General features: G+C 42.3%; 1 protein-coding gene across 1 annotated transcript in view; it reads right to left on the reverse strand.

The window, feature by feature from the left end:
* LOC132834764 (sorbitol dehydrogenase-like) overlaps positions 1 to 20,728 on the reverse strand; it is a 41,116-nt gene that overhangs the window by 16,979 nt on the left and 3,409 nt on the right. Inside the window, exons 2-7 of the mRNA XM_060853752.1 lie at positions 13,682 to 13,715; positions 10,954 to 11,118; positions 10,107 to 10,266; positions 6,641 to 6,759; positions 6,404 to 6,469; positions 1,262 to 1,437 (exon numbers count right to left, since the gene is read on the reverse strand). Coding sequence (XP_060709735.1) covers positions 1,262 to 1,437; positions 6,404 to 6,469; positions 6,641 to 6,759; positions 10,107 to 10,266; positions 10,954 to 11,118; positions 13,682 to 13,715 — 720 coding nt within the window. The remainder of the gene's footprint in view (positions 1 to 1,261; positions 1,438 to 6,403; positions 6,470 to 6,640; positions 6,760 to 10,106; positions 10,267 to 10,953; positions 11,119 to 13,681; positions 13,716 to 20,728) is intronic.

Consider the following 20,728-nt stretch of genomic DNA (forward strand, 5'->3'; position numbering starts at 1 on the left):
ATGGGTGATAAATGCTGACTCCAGCCTGTGATATCCTCATCCTGTGAAAGAATAAAAAGAATTCACAGCTGGTGATCAAGGATCCCATTCCGTCAGGCAATCAAGGGGCAAAAATTCAAGATGGTCATGAATAAATCCAACTGGGGAATAAATGGAAATGTATTTATTCAGCGAGTAGTTGGAATTTGGAACTCACTACCACAGACAGGAGTTGGTGCAAACAGTCAACGAGCCTTCCAAAGAAAATTAGATGAGTATTCGAACAGGAAGATAACCTGACAAGCAGATGGAATGGGCGGATGTTTGTGAGCAGCACAGCATAATGGGACAAATGGCCTGTTTCTGTCTTGTACTTTATACTCTATGTAATAAATCACCTATTGGTTGATAGGTAATTTATCACATAGAGTACAAAATACAAGACAGAAACAGGCCATGCGTTCCATTAGATAGGAAATCATAGAAGAGTGAAAACAGTTAGATTTGAAAATGTAAACTGTTTCTCTCTCCACAAACGCTGCCAGACCTGCTGAGACTTTCCAGCACTTGCTGTTTCATTTCATTTATTTCTTTGGTATTTGGCTCCTTCTTCAGACGGTTAGCCTGGTCCTCACGCGGTGTTAGGGTCCTATGCTGATAGGGTGGTTAAGAAGGTGTTTAGCTTGTGTAACCTTCATTGCTCAGACCTTTGAGTATAAGAGTTGGGATATCATGTTGAGGTTGTACAGGACACTGGTGACGCCCTTCAGTAGTACTGTGTCCAGTTCTGGTCGCTCAATTATAGGAAGGATATTGTTAAGGTGGAGAGGATTCAGAAGAGATTTACCAGGATGTTGCTGGGCATGGAACGTTTGAGTTACAAAGAAAGGCTGGGACTTTTCCACTGAAGTGTTGGAGGTTGAGAGGTGACCTGACAGAAGTTTATAAAATCATGAGGGGTATAGATAAGGTTAATGGTAGGTGTCTTTTCCCTAGGATGGAGGATTTCAAGAATATGGGGTATATTTTTAAGTGAGAGGAGAGTGATTTAAAACAGACTCGAGATGCAATTTTTTTCTGCAGAGGGTGGTTTGCTTGAGTACATGAATAAGAAGGTTTGGAGGGATATGGGCCAGGAGCAGGCAGGTGGGACTTGTTTAGTTTGGGATTATGTTTGGCGTGGACAGGTTGGACCAAAGGGTCTGTTTCCATGCTGTCTGAGTCCATGGCTCAGTAACTTGATGGTGATAACACAAGGATATTGGTTTAATGCAGTACTTACATAGACACCAGCATGGACACAGAACTCAGCACCGGTGCATTCGATTGTTGTATCTGGCATACATCCAAGAGCTTCCTCCACTTTCTGGGCCAGATCCTTGGGTGTCTCCTTTGCCACCACTATGGTAAAATCAGCACCCACCTCCTTCGCCTTCTCCAGACGTGTACTTGATAAATCTAAGGAAACAAACTCATCTCTAGTGCGCCAGCACAAGAACACCTTCAGATGCCCCGGGTCAACAGTGAATAAAAATAGCTATGCTTCATCACTGATATGTATCGAAATTGGGAAAGGTTATTATATCAGAAAGATGGAACTAGACTCTCTCACTGGTTTCTCCATACGCAATGGCTTTTGCTGCTATCAATGGTGCCCTCCATTCACTCTACACTTTCACTCACTCTCCCCATTCTCATCGACTCTCTTCAGTTTCACTGACTGCTCTGTCTCACCTGACACAAAATGTGGAAAACAGTGTGATCTTTGTGCTGCGAAGCAGTTTGATATTTTCTTACCAACAGCTGGGGAAAAGAAACAAACTATACAAAATGGAAACCGATTGAAAATAAAAATAAAAGAGCTCTGCAGGAAAGGTGAGAGCAATAAGCTGAGCAAGATGCTAAAGTGGTCTAATACAAATTGCAAAGGAATAGGAAGGAAGTTTTGTTTTCTATTTTGGGGAAGCGAACATCGAAATTTGGAATTTGGGTGTAGCCAACATGTTAGAGCTGAAAATTCACTCTTTCTGCCAATGTTAAGTTACATTCAGATTCCCTGTGGATCTCAGTAGCATCATCCAACTGCCAAATGGGAACAAGTGAGAGTAAAATAATCTGGATCCAGAAGAAGCATTGAACTCACATTGACAAAAAAATTAGTTTCAACAAATTCAGTCATCAGTCACACACATCAGGGGCTCCCTATCCAGGAATACCCAGGCTCAGACCTAGCCATGGAAAAGAGCGTGGCAGTTGGATCAAACAACCTGCGCCATAAACTCTGGTTTATGGCTACTTCGGTCAGGCCCATCAGGGCCTACAAATAAGGCCACTCAATTGTCCTGACTCCACCTCCCCCTAACCCAATGAGCAAAAGCACAGATAAACCAGTAAGAAGGAGTTCCTTCAAAAGTATACTCAGCATTTATATGGAACATGACTAAATTCTCTTTATAACTATTTGAATTGAGCTGTTTAAGACAGTTTATTACACAGCAGATAGGACTTTAACTCAGAAGTAAGGACACTACCACTGTGCCCTTCTTTATAGATATTTACCCATCCACCTGCTCAGAGATGTTATGGCACAGGTAGGACTTGGACCCAGCCTCCTGGCTCAGAGGCAGGGACACTATCACTGCACCTTAAGAGCCCAGCTCTTTATCATTTTAATCAACTTGTCAGATGTGGCTGGATATTAATCCCTTCTGGCTCAAAGGTAAAGTACCCAACACTTCAAAAAAATATTTTCCCACAATCAACCTGCTCAGAAATGTTACTATGCAGCTTTGGAGAAGATCAGATTACTTACAGTGTGTAAACAGGCCCTTCAGCCCAACAAGTCCACACCGACCCTCCGAAGAGCAACCCACCCAGACCCATTCCCCTACATTTACCCCTTCACCTAACACTACGGGCAATTTAGCATGGCCAATTCACCTAACTGCACATTTTTGGATTGTGGGAGGAAACCAGAACACCCAGAGGAAACCCACGCAGACATGGGGAGAATGTGCAAACTCAACACAGACAGTCGCCTGAGGGGGGAATTGAACCCAGGTCTCTGCCGCTGTGAGGCGGCGGTGCTAACCACTGTGCCACTGTGCTGCCCAACTGTGCCACCGTGCCACCCAAGCCTCCTGTCTCAGAGGTAGGGACACAACCATTGTGCTACAAAGCCTTTTGAACTCTCTTTACATTCTTTTGAGCAATCACAACAAATTAACTGAAGAACAAAGAACAATACAGTACAGGAACAGGCCGTTTGGCCCTCCAAGTCTGTGCCGACATATTTTGCCCTTCCATACTAAAACTGCCTTCACTTACAGGATCCGTATCCTTCTATTCCCTTCCTGTTCATGTATTCGTCCAAGTGTTTCTTGAATGCTGCTGTTGTGTCTGCTTTCACCACCATCTCTGGCAGCGAGTTTCAGACACAATTACAATAAGTGATATTTAGCAACATCTTAAAGGGACACTGTAAATATAAAGCAATTATAAAAGAACATCTTAAAGGGACGCTGTAAATATAAAGCAATTATAAAAGGAAATCTAAAATTAAAATAAAATTTTCACTGGGATGATGTCATGTTTTCTTCTAATACCATGTACTTGGATATTCTTCACCTTAAGTTAAATATAGAATATGAGGGAGGCAAATTTCAGGAAACTTTGTGACTTGCAGGCTGTGTCAGTATTGTTGGAGATAGAGGGCGAGAGATGTATTCAGTCAAAACAATGATTAATAAACCTGTAAAAGATCATGGAGGTTTGTGAGTATTGTACGATAGGTGCACCTCACTGACAGTCATAATCTTTTAGTCCCTGCAATGGATTTGTGTCTCAGTTACATGCATTGCTCGGGGTATACATGCAGAAAGTTCAAGGCCACACCGTAAAAGGGAAGTGGGTAATTGTTGCTATGAAGAACTATTCTGATGCCACAGTATGAGTTCATGATTTTTGAGTCAAAATTTGGAAATGGGGTTGACTGACAGACCCATTCATGCAGATTTTCTTGGTCTAACAGAGATGCATTGTTTTTGGCAGAAAGATGTTCTTTTCCTTCTATTGTCTGCTTGAAATCAGCCCTGACATTCAGTGCCATGATCTCCACCACGGGTTGAGGTAAGGAGGCACGTCCTGAATGTACCCTCAGCTGGGATGGAAACTGAACCCCGTGCAGTTGTGACCAATCTGATCCACACTGGCTGTCTAGGCAACTGCGCCAACCACATGGATGCTGCCTGACCTGCTGCGCTTTTCCAGCAACACATTTTCAGCTCTGATCTCCAGCATCTGCAGTCCTCACTTTCTCCCCAACCACCCATCCACCAACCCCATCAGGATGCTGAACTGCTATAGTGACAGACACTTTAACAAGTATGCTGTAGTCTGGAGCAGATCCAACATTTTTCCATGACACTGCTAGCCAGGACAGTCTCCTGCTCTTACTACCTGCAGTATGTGTTGGATCATTTACAGATTAACACTTAACCTGTTTGGCTGCGTAACAATCACACCTTCCAGGAAGGCTTTGGAAAAAATAATTTACAAGGGCATGATGGAAAGCAGAAGACTTGCACTGGAGAATGGCGCTCATTTGAAATGCCAGTGCAGATATGATGGGCCAAATGGGCTTCCCCAGCACCCATCACATCTCTGTGATTCATGGGCTGTAAGTTCCACAGTAGGGCTTGAACCCAGTGCTTCTGGCTCAGAGGTAGGGGCACTACCCATTGTGCCCCTTTATAAACACGTTAACACTTTTTAAAAAAAATCTTTAATGGCATGTGGATATCACTAGCTAGGTCACCATTTATTGCCCATCCCTAATTGTCCGGACAGAATTAAGAGACAACCACATTACAGGTTCATCAAGGTGCTACAGATTAATGACCAAATGTAATTCCATGAGGCTGCTGTTGGATTCAGACTGAAGAAAGCAGAGGGATATGGAAACCTTCCCCTGAAAAAATTCGATCTGAGTCCAAGTTGTGACAGAAATAGACTCAAAACAAGGCCTCACATCTAATATGCATTGTCTGACCTGAGATGTTACCTATACTCTGATAAAATCTGAAGTTATCTTGGGGCAGTGACTTCAAAGAAGTTCTGGGATTTACATATTAATCAATCAAAACCTGTATCTCCATTCTTACTGCTAAAAGTATTAATAGCCATCTAGGTTTCTTCAATATATTCGCAGAAGTTGTATGACCCTGATTCATGCCATAAGCACACTCTTGGTTAGTACTACTACCTACTGGGGTGTGGTGCCTCGAAAGATATTGAGTGATTATGCGAGGGCTGGGAGCAAGAGTTGGGAGTGTAGATCCCCTCAGAGACATGGGAGGACATTTCGGAGAACGCGAGAAAGATCTCAATCTGTAAAAAAGCACACACCACACAGTTGAAAGTTCTTCATAGGGTTCATTTGGCCCCAGATCACCTTGTGAAATTTAAAAAGGGAGCATCTCCAATGTGCCCCAAATGTAAAATAAGCATAGGTACCTTCACTCAATGTTTATGGACATGCCACAAGCTTTGTAGGTACTGGTGTGCTGTGGCAGGAGTAATAGAGAGGGTCCTGGGGACCGAAGTTAAGGTAGTCCCGGTCTCTCTTGGGCTTGCCGAATTTATCTTCCTTAAATGCACATGGGAAAAAGCTATTTAACATTCTCACTTAATGTGCAAGGAAGAACATTCTGATGAGCTGGGTGACTGAGAACTCTCCAGGTCTGTTAGGGTGGCATGATTTAATTATGGAGCACATCCCTTTAGATTTCCTCACAAACATGGTGCACCATAAAATGGAACTTTTTTATAAGACATGGCAGCCCTTTTTGAATTACCTGGAAGCGGATTTGTCTGTCATTTTAAATAGGGCTTTTAGTTAGCCATGATGATTAGATTTAGTGAGCCTTGTGCCCTGAGAGGAAGAATCGTAAATATATACAGGTATAATAATTAATGGTCCCAAAGATTGGGAGCTTCGGTGTGGTTGCGCTGAGTGGCATTATTTATTTACTTATTTATCGATTTGTAGTTTTGATTTGTTTTGGAGAGTAGGGTAGTAGTTTGTTCATTGTAATGGTCGTTATAATTTCAGATTGTTACATTTTTGTAATTTGATAATTTTGTAAAGAGAAACTTTCTCAACATAAGTATTTTTTTAAAAATCTGTATGACCCTTTGATCTTCTACTTATAAATTCTGTGTCCAATGTATTCTGTCTCTCTGGCTGCCCGAGGAAGGAGTGAGGCTCAGAAAGCTTGTGGTTTCAAATAAATCTGTTGGACTATAACCTGGTGTTGTGTGATTTTTGACTTTTTCCACCCCAGTCCGACACCAGCACCTCCATATTATGAAAAATATTGGCAGTAAAGTCAAGTGAGATGAGAAAGATGAAACTGAGTCTTACCGCAGACCACCACCTGAGCCGCACCCATCGCTTTGGCAACCAGCAGATTGAGAAGTCCGATGGGCCCTGAATAATTAAGCAGGGATGCAGGTCAGAATGACATGGCGACTGTTTTCATGCTGCCTTGAGTGACAACGCTTGGCCGCACGATAACTGCTTACCACCAAAGCTACCTAATCACAGATGACTCAACCCTTTTTCACTACCACAAATGACATTCAAGCAATTGATGCTTACCTGCTCCACAGATCAGGATCTTGCTGCCTAGTTTCACTCGGCCTCGATGACAGGCATGAATTGCCACTGAGAGGGGTTCGATGAAAGCACCTTCTTCAGAACTCACACACTCAGGAAGCCTGAAACAGAGAAACAACTTGGATCACATGCATTACACCCTTCTTTCGATAAACTGAGTCTATGCCTTTAACTGCTTGCATTTACCATGTGGATCTAGAACTAGAGATGCCTCGAGTTACAGGGTAAGGGGCCAGTCACTTTGGACTGAGGTGGGGAGAAATGCCTTCACTCAGCTGTTTGGAATTCCTTATTCCAGAGAGTTGGGATACTCAGTCATTGAGGATATTCCAGACTCTTGGATTTCAAAGAGAATCAAGGGACTTAAGGATAGAGGAGGAAGTTGAGGTACAAGATCAGCAATGATTATACTGAATGGCAGGATTGTTGAACCTGTCAGCATAAGTGCAAAACCTTAAACTCAACCAACTATGAAGTAGGTAATCTTGAATATGGCAACTGTTGTATTGTCACATTGTCATGATGATGGTGCACACATCTGGATCACAAAGAGAATTATTTAATCTGTTTTTGAGATTAATTCAATGATTGCATGGAAGGTCTGTGGGGACTTCCCCAGCCTTGAAGGAGGTCATGGAATGTCATACCCAAAGGGTATCAAGGAAACTTCCAAGAGAAGGACTTAAGAGGAGAAATATACTCCAAACTGAACTGTAATCTTCTGTGAGTTATCTCAGACTGTCAACATGATGGAAGTAATTACAGCAGTCTGGTCAAGAGCATGCTTGTGTTTGCATCTTTCAGGAACACATAAGATTGGGGTTAAAAGCCATTTTGAACTCTGATCTGTGTGTGCCTGTGTTTGAAGGTATGTGATGTGATCGCCATAGCTGAGAAAACCCCCTAGTCATCCCTGCATTGTAGGTAAAAAAGAAGTTTCTCTATCTCTTTGATGGAAGCCAGAAAATAAATCAAAACAAATTTGAAATAAAACAGGACTGCTTATCTTTCAGCTGATCTGCAAAATCAAACATCTTGAAATCAGTTCTCAACTATCAACCTTAGTGCTAGCAGTATCACCAAACAGAATGGCCACAACACCTCTACATCTGTTCTTCAAGGAACTCAGAGACTGATCCATATATCTTTTCTAACTTTCATCTTGTTTTCGACTCATCTGTTATTTTGAATCTGAGTGTACATGGAATGAAGTATCATTGCTTCTTGTGTTCAGTACCTCATTTGTTTCACGCATTCATAAAACCCTGGTCAAATTGGCTCCTTTTGAAACATAAATTCATTTGTCTGAAAGGCATCCATGAGGGAAGAGATTCTTTCAAAATTAACTTTGTTTCAACCAACTGAGGGGCAGGCACTTGGGAACTTGACAACTTGGGGTATCCCAGCAGCTCTGTAATAAACTGGAGAACGTCGCCCAGAGACTGGCTGTAAAGAATATAAAGGATTAAGTCCGACTGTGTGATACATTAATGATACATCACCATAGGAAATGAGATAGCGTCACATGGATTTTCTCCCATTTGCAGCCTTTTGACAAGATGAAGGCACAATAAGATATTTCTTACATAAACAGTCTCCTTACCTTAGTAGAATCTGTAAATATTCTTTAGTAGCACAATAAGACCTGGAATATTACAACAATGTGGAACATATTGCTAGAGAAAGGCAAGTAGTTTAAATGCAGTTAATGGGAAGCTAAATGAATGCAGAGGGGTGTGACGATGATGTGCTTTTGTGAAGTTATTTTGTCCTTTTCCTTAAGAGAGGTTGTAAGGCCGAGGTACAGAACAGTTTGGGGCAATGTAAACGACTTGGGGAGCCTTAGGTTTATTTTTTTGCGGCCTGAATGGATGTGGCCAGCTCTCTAAAATTAGGATTCTGGATTTTGGTTTGCTCAGTAACATCAGAAGCCTTTGAGGTCTCATCAGAGTTGGAAACTTCAGTGAATGTCTCCTGGCTGCTACTCTGTCTGAATTTTCTCTAGATGCTTTTTTCTTCCTGGATGTAAGAACTACATATGAGAACCTGTGCCTGAATTTTCCTTTTTGCCAAGGGGTGTGTTTATGGCAATGTTACTGTATTCGAGCAGTTCATTAGGCATAGTTAATGCACCGATAATTCTGTTAGGTTTCCCAATAGAGTTAATTCTAAATTCTTCTTCCTTTGGTTGTATTTTAACTTGAGTATTTAAATAGATTGTGTTTTATTATAATTTGTGCTTAACATTGAGTTGCTTGAGTCACGTTGCATTTGGAACAGTCACGTTACATTTTTCTTTGAAATAAGAAAATGTTAGGGTCTTGGCTGCCTTCTTCGAATATATTGAGGGGTTCTGGTCTGGTCCATAACATGGGAGAATGAAATACTCTGATGGAGTGAAATGAAGTAGAGTAGGAGGGGGTCCATCAGAAATACAAACACCACCACTGGCCTATAAAAAATCAAACACTATGTTTGCTGATTCCTGTTATTAATAGCAGCTCACAAATATAGTTGCAAATATCAATTAATAATAATATTTTAATGGAGCTGTGTATAGGGTCACAGACTAAACCTAAGGAAACTCAAACATATAAATAGAAAGTGAGCTACACCAATCAATGTTACATCCGGAGGCTCACTGAAGATATTACCCAGTATGGTGACGCAACGTCTGAAATCGAACCTTCCAGCTCAGTGAGCAAACCTACATCCAGAACCTCAACCTCAATCTTCTCAAAACTCACTAAGACATAAAAGTGTAAAGAAAAGGAGAACGGTTATTTTCCAAAACCCAGCTTAATACTGTCGGAGATAACTGGCAATGCTTTTTGGTTAAAATAATAAATTAATGTCTGCCAATAAATCAGCGTAGTGTGAAAATATTTTTATATAAGTTCATGTAAATAAAGTGTAAAACAAAGTAAAACTTTACTCAATATTCAAAAACCATCTCTTATTAATGCAGTGTATTGGAGTCAACAAACAGATCCAAAAAAAAATTGTGGAAATCTGAAATAAAAGCAGAGAATTCTGGAGAAACTCAGCAAGTCTTACAGCATTTGTGGAGAAAGAAACAGAGTTAGCACTTCAAGTCGTAGCTTTTGAAAAGATATATCAGCTTAAAACGCAGCAAGTCTGGCAGCATTTGTTGAGAGAAATCAAAGTTAATGCTTCGGGTTCAGTGACCCTTTAGAACCAGCAATTTCTTTCCTTGTACCTCTGTTCCTCTCTCTGCAAATGCTGCCTGACCTGCTGAGTTTCTCCAGCATTCTTTGTTTTTATTTCAGGTTTCCATCGTCTGCATTATTTTGATTTATTCAAGAGAGGATTACAGGTTGTTTGCTGCACTCAACTGAGCTTTTCCTTAAAGACATCCAGATGAGGAAACCATCCAACTGGTGACAATGACCAGGCATTATCAAATCCCATGTCACACAGTACTTACTTGAAGCAGTAGTTGGCATTGTGGGCATAGTATTGGGACAAGTGCCCATCGTAGGGTGGAGTAGCACAGCAGAACATTTTCGGAGACAGATTGTAGCGTCCTGATTTACAGAAGTCATCATTTAATAATGGATAAGCAGGTTCAATGGCAACTCTGTCACCTGAAAGAAAGGAGGTAGTGGACAGTTCTTGACTGAAGTCTTTAGTGTCTGGGCAAGTATTAGAGGGTAATGGCTTCCTTGAATCCTTTCCTCAATAAAAGCTGCCCATCTCTGTCTTAAATTCCCAATCACCATTCAGATAACATAACAAAACTCCAGATTTCTGCTGCCCTCTACGTGACAAAGAGCTTTCAGAATGAGCTTCTGAATGGAACGGGCTTGTGATAATTTTGTATTTCTGCCTCTTTTTTCTGAATCTCCCCCCCACCAGAGATTTTCCATCAACTCGAAAAAGTCTTCCAGCAACCTGAATGGCATTTTAGTCACCAGCAAATTCTTTTGATGTCCATGATCAGCATGGATGAGGATTACGACCATTTATACCTCAAGCTACAGTTTAATAGAAGTTGAACTTCTTTAAAGTTTACCTGCGGTGATTAGAACCAGGTGGATCTCATTGACAATAAGATCCTTGATTGGGTTGTTAACCTGGGCCAATCAGGGAGCCCTGACCGACAGAGATAAACAAGGGATTCAGAGAGTCTCCTCATGTTAAGGTATGGCTCTGAACTGGCTGATCAGAGCCCACTACAAACTACATGTAAATAAAAGGTGACTTGGTGATAGTATACCTGCCTCTGTGCAGTTATTTCATTAACTTTCTCCGAGTTTTAGATAGACACTGACCTGTTTTGAGATGTTGTACGCCTGATCCCACCTTAACCACAGTCCCTGAGCCTTCATGTCCCAGGACCATGGGCTTTTTTATGACGGCATCTCCTAGTTTTCCTTGTTGCCAGTAATGGACGTCTGTGGCACAGATGCCAACTGCATTCATCTTCAGGAGCACCTCTGAACATACAGCATTGAAGGTTGATGAGGGACTGGCAAATGTACTCTTTGGTAAAAATACAGCTTTGATATTTTGATAAATGTTAGCATCCTTTAATGTTCGATTGAACTAGTGTTATTTCTGTCTTCACAAATCAGATTACTAGCTCACATGAAACCCAACAGAAATATGGAACAGATGAAGTTATGAGAACTAACAATTTGTCTCAAGATATCTTACACCACATCAAGTCATCTACTTGGATTACCCATTTAATTGACTTTCCAATGAGATTATAACTCTGGTCTCCCTACTATAGGAAGGATGCTGTGAAACTTGAAAGGGTTCAGAAAAGATCTACAAGGATGCTGCCAGGTTTGGAGTTCTAGGGTGAGGTTGAATAGGCTAGGGCTTTTTTCCCTGGGGTGTTGGAGGGTGAAGGGTGATCTTATAAAGGTTTATAAAATCATGAATACAGTGAATAGCCAAGGTCTTTTCCCCAGTGTAGGGGAGTCTAAAACTAGAGGGCATAAGTTTAAGGTGAGCGGGGAAAGATTTAAAAGGGAACTACAGACCAACTTTTTCATGGAGGGTGGTGCATGTACAGAATGAGCTGTCAGAGGAAGTGGTGGAGACTGGTTCAATTACAACATTTAAAAGACATCTGGATAGGTATATAAATAGGAAGGGTTTAGAGGGATATGGGCCAAATGCTGGGAAATTGGGCTAGCTTAATTTAGAATATCTGTTTGGCATGGGTGTGTTGGACCCAAGGATCTGTTTTCATGCTATACATCTCTATGCCTCTAAATTTATTCCAAAAACAATCACTGGCACATGTAAAGGGCCTCTACTGCAGTAAATCATCTCAAGGCCCATTATGGGCATGTCATGGGCAGTATTGCCCTTCTCAAGGGATTACAGGCAGGCAATAAATGCTTGAAACAAGCTCCACTTTTGGACATATGTGCAAAAATCAAGGTCGATCCTCTACTGCAGTACTGAGGGCAGGCAGCATTGATCTTCTTGTTGTTTGTGGGAGCTTGCTGTGCATTTACTGCATTTTCGATATTACAACAATGGCCTCATTTCAGAAGTACTCCCATTGGCTACAAAGCGCTTTCAGGCTGCCTGGGGTGGTAAAAAACGCTATTGCAATGAAAAACATCAAACCTTGATGAACAGAGCACAAATTTGTGTGGGACAAGGCTGTAGATGTCAGTGAAGATTAAAGTGGTGCTGGAAAAGCACAGCAGGTCAGGCAGCATGAGCATTCCTGATGAAGGGCTCCTGCTCAAAACGTCGATTCTCCTGCTCCTCAGATGCTGCCTGAGCAGCTGTGCTTCTCCAGCACCTCTCTCATCTTGACTCTATCTCCAGCATCTGCAATCCTCACTTTCACCTTGCAGATGTCAGTGAGTTCACAACTGTTTGTCAAGAGAATGACAACATTTTTGAATGCAATCTGCAATGAATATTAATACCCCACAAGGTAATCCAACACCAGCTCAGGATTGCTCATATCTCCTGAGAGATTAATGGGCGGCACGGTGGCACAGTGGTTAGCACTGCTGCCTCACAGCGCCTGTAGACCCGGGTTCAATTCCCGACTCAGGCGACTGACTGTGTGGAGTTTGCACGTTCTCCCCATGTCTGCGTGGGTTTCCTCCGGGTGCTCCGGTTTCCTCCCACAGTCCAAAGATGTGCGGGTCAGGTGAATTGGCTAAGCTAAATTGCCCGTAGTGTTAGGTAAGGGGTAAATGTGGGGGTATGGGTGGGTTGCGCTTCGGCGGGTCGGTGTGGACTTGTTGGGCCGAAGGGCCTGTTTCCACACTGTAAGTCTAATCTGTTGAGGAGATAAAGTTGCTTTCATCATTCATCAACTTCCATGAGCACTGGTTTAATTGAGGAAGGATTTTTAATACCAGTGTGTACTTTTATAAATTGAAGTTTCCACAATCTTCCCATACAATTTCACCCACACAATGTCCCATGTCTCTAACTCTAGCTTCAGGAAATATTACCCATTTTTGTGTCACAATAACAGGAGTGTTATGGAACTATACTCTATTCTTCCAAGTATTGGCAAAGAATATTACAAGGTGTTGGTAGCAGCTAAAAGACAAAGAATTAAGGGCAATTAGTAAAAGGGCAGTAGGGAAGATAAGGTGAACTATTATTCCACTGTTACAGTCTGCATTGCAGTGCCAGAGATGATTTTGGAATCTGATTCAATAATTATCTTCCATTAGCAAATACTTGAAAGGGGGAAGGGTTTGTAAGTAAAAAGCAAGACAGTGAAACCAATAGGACTGCTATTTTAAAGAGTTAGCATTAGCTCAATGGGCCAAATGGCTTCAGTATGCAGCAAATCATTCTCTGATGTTATGAAATGACCTATTATGAATCCCATTTATCAATTTTGTTTATGATATTTGTGCATGCATGTTATGAATGTGACATCCTTTAAACCCTGAATTATTTCGCCACTTACAAAACGATGGTAGTTTTGCTAAAATGTAGAAAGCAACAGAAACTAAAGACTGAGGCCAACTGCAGACATACAATGGTCAGAAAACTCACCATTAAAATCTGGCTCTGGGATTGGACGTTTCTCCTGTAGAGAGAGAATAGAAAATGTATTTGAGAAAGGTCTAATCCTTCCCAATTGTGAGAGAATCACCACGCTGAGATTTCATAGGAACAGAAGCAGGCCATTCATCCCCTCAAGTCTGTCCCACCATTCAATGAGATCATGTCGGATCTGTGGCCTAACTCCATATCTCTTAATATCTTTGTTTAACAAAGATTTACCTCAGATTTAAAATTAACAACTGATCTAGCAAACATTGCTGTTGGTGGCAGATCTAAAGATCTCCTATCCATTGGCGTAGAAGTGCTTCCTAATAATTCTCCTGAATGGTCTGGCCCTAATTCTCAGTCTATGTCCCTAGTTCTAGAATCCCCAACCAGTGGAAATAATTTCTTTATACCTACTCTGTCTTTTCCTGTTAATATTTTGAAAACTTCGATCAGATCACCCTTTAACCTTCTAAATTCTAGAGACGAAAGGTTTAATTGTGTACAGCCATTTCTTATATAACCCTATAGTTTCGCTCTCATACGATCTCGCATTATAAGAAAAGCGCGCAAGAGCCACACCATTTAAACTAGCAGGGCCGGAATCGCATTATAGCCAATACCAGTAAGGAAAGTTCGCGCTCTACAAATAATGGTCTAAATTCTTCAATCGTGTTAAAGCTAACTCACATTGAAGAAAGGCGCGTTATAGTAGAACCGACTGTATTCTCTCCTCATAGCTTAAACCCTGAAGTCCAGGTATCATTTTACCAGCATTTAATTCCCTCCAAGGCCAACTTAAGCCTTCATGAAGTGTGCTGCTAGATCTGTGTACAGCACTCCAAGTGTGGTCTAACCTCAGTTTTGAATAACTGAAGTAAAACTTCTACATCCTTACATTCCAAACATTGAGTCATAATGTCCAGCAATCCATCATCCTTCTTGACAATTTTCTGCACCTGCTCATAATATTTTAAAGATCCATGCACCTCGAACCCACAAATCTCTTTGGATGACCATGATTACAAAACATCTCAAAACTTGGTTCAGTTGGTAACAATCTTGATTCTACGGCAGAGGGTCATATGTTCAAGCCTCACTCCAGACACTTTGCCTAGGTTGACACTCCCCATGCTGGATCTGAGGAAGTGTCAGAGGTTCCACCTCAGGCAAATGTAAAGGATCCGACACACTACTTCCATGAACAGCATGAGATGTATTTATCCTTCAACCAATATATTGTTATCTAGCCATTAAAACATAGCTGTGTACAAATAGTGTGCAATATTTTCCCACATTAAGATAATGAGTACGATGTAAAATACTTGGCTACATCCTAAGATTGTAGGAAATGTTAGTCTTATCTTCTGTCTCACAATGAAAGAAGAATGCTTTATTATTGCAAAATGGAATGTATTTTTCAATTTCAGCGCCGAAAGCAAATTCAGACTTCGCCCATACCCCAAACTATTTCTAATACGCAAAAAATAACTGAAGGAGAAATAGCAGCCTTTCATTCGCTACAGTCACTCATCATTCCAGCTTTGGCAGAGCCCCATGTAATGCCTCATGTGTCATGTGCTCCACAAACATTTACATGCTCTAAGCTGGTGCTATTGGTCGAGACTATATGAATTTGGTACACAGTATGGGTACCAAACTGAGAATGTATTTCTGGCATCCAAATATCTGTTTAAACCTGTCTCTCATGTTCTCTTGGCTCCTTGCATTCTAGCCTTGATAAACAGACATCTTTACAAACTCAGCTGTCCATGTCAGACTGCGCCCACACCTCCCCCTCACTTCCTTCCAAGGCCCCAAGGGATCCTTCCATATCCGCCACAAATTCACCTGCACCTCCACACACACATCATTTACCGCATCCGCTGCACCTGATGTGGCCTCCTATACATTGGGGAGACAGGCTGCCTACTTGCGGAATGTTTCAGAGAACACCTCTGGGACACCAGCACCAACCAACCCAACCGCCCCGTGGCTGAATACTTTAACTCCCCCTCCCACTCCGCCAAGGACATGCAGGTCCTTGGCCTCCTCCATCGCCAGACCATGGCAACACGACGCCTGGAGGAAGAGTGCTTCATCTTCTGCCTAGGAACCCTCCAACCACAAGGGATGAATACAGATTTCTCCAGCTTCCTCATTTCCACTCCCCCCCACTATTTCTCAGGCCCAACCCTTGGACTCAGCACCACCTTCTTGACCTGCAATCTTCTTCCCAACCTCTCCGCCCCCACCCCCCTCTCTGGCCTATCACCCTCACCTTAACCTCCTTCCACCTATTGCATTCCCAACCCCCCTCCCCCAATTCCCTCCTTCCTACCTTTTATCTTAGCCTGCTTGGCACACCCTCCTCATTCCTGAAGAAGGGCTTATGCCCGAAACTTCGATTCTCCTGCTCCTTTGATGCTGCCTGACCTGCTGCGCTTTTCCAGCAACATATTTTTCAGCTCTAAACGGTTTCATAACCTACCAGCCCATATGTGATGCAAACTTCAAATAATTATGTACCCCTAGGTCTCGCTATTCGAGAACACTAACCAGGACCCTACCATTAACAGTATAAGTTCGCCCTTGTTTTTTTTTAAGAAAATGCAATACCTCACATTTATCCAAATTGAACTCCATCTGCCACTCTTTGCCCCAATTGAACAAGATCTCTTTGTAATCTTAGATAGCCTTCTTCACTGTCCACTATACCACCAATTTTGGTGTTATCAGCAAATTTACTAAACATGCTTTCTATATTCTCAGCGAAATCATTTATACAAATGACAAACAAAAGTGGATGCAACACCGATCCCTGTGGAACACTGCTGGTCCTAGGTCTTCAGTCCATAAATCAATCCTCCACCATTAGTCTCTGTCTCTTGCCATTAAGCCAATTTTGTATCTAATTGGCAATCTCTAATCTCTCTGCAATCCCCACACCAACCTGTAAACCAGCAACATTAGCACAATACATGCCACCATGAGGGTTCAGACACCACTGATTTACCAAAATGTCTTCAGAGAGAAACAGCTGAAAGAATTGCTTATTATAAAGCTTAACCAGCCCCTGTATGCAATGTAATTCACCAATATGTGATGGAAAAACTGTTTATTCTTAGACAAATTGGCTGCATTATTAAAGAAAAACAAAAACTGTGGATACTTGATATCTGAAAAATAAACAGAAATTCTGAAGAAGGGTCACTAGACTTGAAACATTAGCTCTGCGTTGACTCCACAGATGCTGCCAGATCTGCTGAGTTTTTCCAGCAATCTCCGTTTCTGTTGTTGTTGAATTATTAGTTATTCAGGGAGAGTCGGAGCCAAATTATGCAACATAGTTAAACTCTGACACCATGACTGACAATGGTCTGCACCAGATTTCCTGTCACATTTTACATTGAAGTATTTGTGCATTGTGCAAGCCAGATAGCCATTAGGCGGCATTACAGAAGTACCATTGCAAGGACATGGTTGGACTGGAGAGGGTGCAGAGGAGATTCACCAGGATGTTGCATGTTCTCAGTTACAAGGAGGGATTGGATAGACTGGATTTGCTTTCCTTAGTGCACAGGAGCCTGGGGGGGGGGGGGGGAGATCTGATTGAGGTATACAAATTATGGGAGATATAGACAGGGTAGATCATGAGAGTCTTTTCCCCATGGCAAGCGTGTCTCAGACTACAGGGTATAAGATTAAGGAGAACAGCAAATGGCTTAGAGGCGAACTGAGAAAGAACTCTTTCACCTAGAGGGTGGAAGAAATATGGAATGTGCTGCCTGAGGGTGGTGGGGTATACGTAGGGTTAATGGTAGTTGTCTTTTCCCTAGGATGGGAGAGTTCATGACGAGAGGGCACATTGCTAAGTGAGTAGAGAGAGATTTAAAAACAACATGAAGGCCAGATATTTTACACAGACAGTGGTTTGCATGTGGAATGGCACAGTTGGGTAGCACGGTGGCACAGTGGTTAGCACTGCTGCCTCACAGCGCCAGAGACCTGGTTTCAATTCCCGCCTCAGGCAACTGTCTGTGTGGAGTTTGCACATTCTCCCTGTATCTGCATGGGTTTCCTCCAGGTGCTCTGGTTTCCTCCCACAGTCCAAAAATGTGCAGGTTAGGTGAATTGTCCATTGTGTCAGGTGAAGGGGTAAATGTAGGGGAATGGGTCTGGGTGGGTTGCTCCTCAGAGGGTCGGTGTGGGCTTGTTGGGCCGAAGGGCCTGTTTCCATACTGTAAGTAATCTAATCTAATCTAATTCTGCAAGTATAGATTCACCCCACAATCTTATTTGTGTTTGTGTGGGTGGGAGGGATGTTTATGGGTGTCTGTGATAGGGTGCATGTGTGAGTGTGGGTATAAAGGTGTGTAAGCCTGGGAGAGGGTGCATGTGTGGGTGTGGGAGTGTATGTATGAGTGTGAGTGTGTGTGTAAGAATGTGTGGTGTGTGCGTAGGAGACACACTCACGCAGACCCTCTTTCATACGCTCACACATACCCTCCCACACTCACACACGCACCCTCTCACAGACACCCCATAAATATCCCTCCCACCCACGCAAACACACGTGCACACATACACAAATAAGATTGTGGGGTGAATCTGTACTTGCAGAATTACATTTGATTTTGCTCAAAAACTGCATGAGTTCATGTAAGATTCTGTAAATTCAATTTTTTAGAAATAGAATCAGTCTGACCAGTGTGGCACAGTCTCACACAGGGAAGCTCACACCTTCAGTACATTATTTGGGCCAACATGACACCTATTGTTAAAGTTCACTTGAGAATGTAACTTTTAAAAAAGTTTTGTAATTTACATATGAAAGAACTGAAACCAACATGGTCATTCTAACAGATGAGAGACTTAACAAACAATCCAGATCTTTTTCAATATATAATTTGAGTTACATCACACTGTAAACTTTTGCTAAAAATTCTGTGTCTTTCCTCCGGGTGCTCCGGTTTCCTCCCACGGTCCAAAAACCATGCAGGTTAGGTGAATTGGCCATGCTCAATTGCCCATAGTGTTAGGTGAAGGGGTAAATGTAGGTGAATGGGACTGGGTGGGTTGCCCTTCAGAGGGTCGGTGTGGGCTTGTTGGGCCGAAGGGCTTGTTTCCATACTGTAAGTAACCTAATCTAATACTTGCATCCTATTCACTTCAAATGCCTCAGGCTCAGGTTACACATCATGACACCATTCTGTTATATTTGAACACTGTTTGCAGAATATCTCGTCAGCAAAGATTTTAAAAACACACCCTGGATTCAAACTAATGGTACACCATGTCTCCGGGATTTTTTAAATGTGGATTTGCTGTGGATGAGAGCCACAGTTGACACTGAGAGGTCAGGATTTGGAGATGCCGGTGTTGGACTTGGGTGTACAAAGTAAAAAATCACACAACACCAGGTTATAGTCCAACAGGTTTAATTGGAAGCACTAGCTTTTGGAGTGTTACTACTTCATTAGGTGGTTGTTTAACAGTTGAGAGACTTTACAAACAATCCAGATCTTTTTCAATATATAATTTCAGTTACATCATACTGTAAACTTTTGCTATAAATTCTGTGTCTTACAATCTTATACTCCACAACGACCTGATGAAGGAGCGGCGCTCTGAAAGCTAGTGCTTCCAATTAAACCTGTCAGACTATAACCTGGTGTTGTGTGATTTTTAACTGAGAGGTCAGAACTGTTGTCTGGGCAAGTGCGAGACAGTGTCCCGTTACAGACAATGTGACACAGATTTACACAGATGTGACCACATGACCTATCCCCAGTTCTCTGCCAATTCTTGTCAGCAAGAGGCTTGGACTATATTCCAGCAGCTGGCGGTGACATCTGCTCATTGGTCACTCTGACGCAGTGGTGTTTGTTGAAGTAAGTCCAGCCATACTCTGTAACAATGGAAACCTTAAAGAAATGGCTGTAATTGTCAGTCACGCCATTCACACATTTCCCTTATGTTCACCAACACGCTCTGACTCCCAATCCAGACGCATTTCAATTTGAATATTCCCATTCTAGCCACTCATGCAGTGTAGAGTCATAGAGCTGCACAGCACGGAACAGACCCTTTGGTCCAACTCGTCCATGCCGACCAAATATCCTAAGCTAATCTAGACCCATTTGCCAGCACTTGGCTCATATCCCTCTAACTCCTCCCTATTCATATACACATCCAGGTACCTTTGACCTTGATTTCCCTTAGTCTGTAATCTCTCCAGCCTTATAACACCATCCAAAATCTCTGCATTCTTCCAGTCGCTGATTGGCATATCCAATTTGAGTTGCTGCCAGCACTGGCAGTCATGCTTTTAATCAGCTAGACCCTAAACTCTAAACTCTCTCCCTAAACCTCTCTAACTCTGTCTCCTCTTTGAGACAGTGTTTGACCAAGCTTATGGATCATGTATCTTCATATCTCCCCATGTGACTAACTGCCAAATTCTGTTGATAACTCAAAGTAAAGAAGCTTGAGCATAGGACATAGAGCAATACTTCACAGAACAGGCCCTGTGGCCCTTGATGTTGATCCAATCTGAGAACTAATCTAAGCCTATCCCCCTACACTATCCCATCGTCATCTATATGTTTATCCAAGGACTGTTAAATGCCCCTAATGTGCCTGAGTTAAGTACATTGGCAAGCAGGGCATTCCACGCCCTTACCACTCTCTGAGTAAAGAACCTGCCTCTGACATCTGTCGTAAATCCATCACCCCTCAGTTTGCAGTATTGCCCCCTCATACAAGCCAACATAATCACCCAAGGAAAAGACTCTGACTATCCACCCTATCTAATCCCCTGATCATTTTGTATGTCTCCAGTAAATCCCGTCTTAGCCTTCATCTCTCCAATGAGAACAGACCCAAGTCCCTCAGCCTTTCCTCATAAGACCTTCCCTCCAGACCAGGCAACATCCTGGTAAATCCCCTCTGCACTTTTTCCAATGCTTCCACATCCTTCCTCTAATGGGGCGACCAGAACTGCACACAATATTCCAAGTGAGGCCACACTAGCATTTTGTACATGAC

The sequence above is a fragment of the Hemiscyllium ocellatum genome, chromosome 42 (genome assembly GCF_020745735.1).
Source record: "Hemiscyllium ocellatum isolate sHemOce1 chromosome 42, sHemOce1.pat.X.cur, whole genome shotgun sequence".
Lineage (NCBI taxonomy): Eukaryota > Metazoa > Chordata > Chondrichthyes > Orectolobiformes > Hemiscylliidae > Hemiscyllium > Hemiscyllium ocellatum.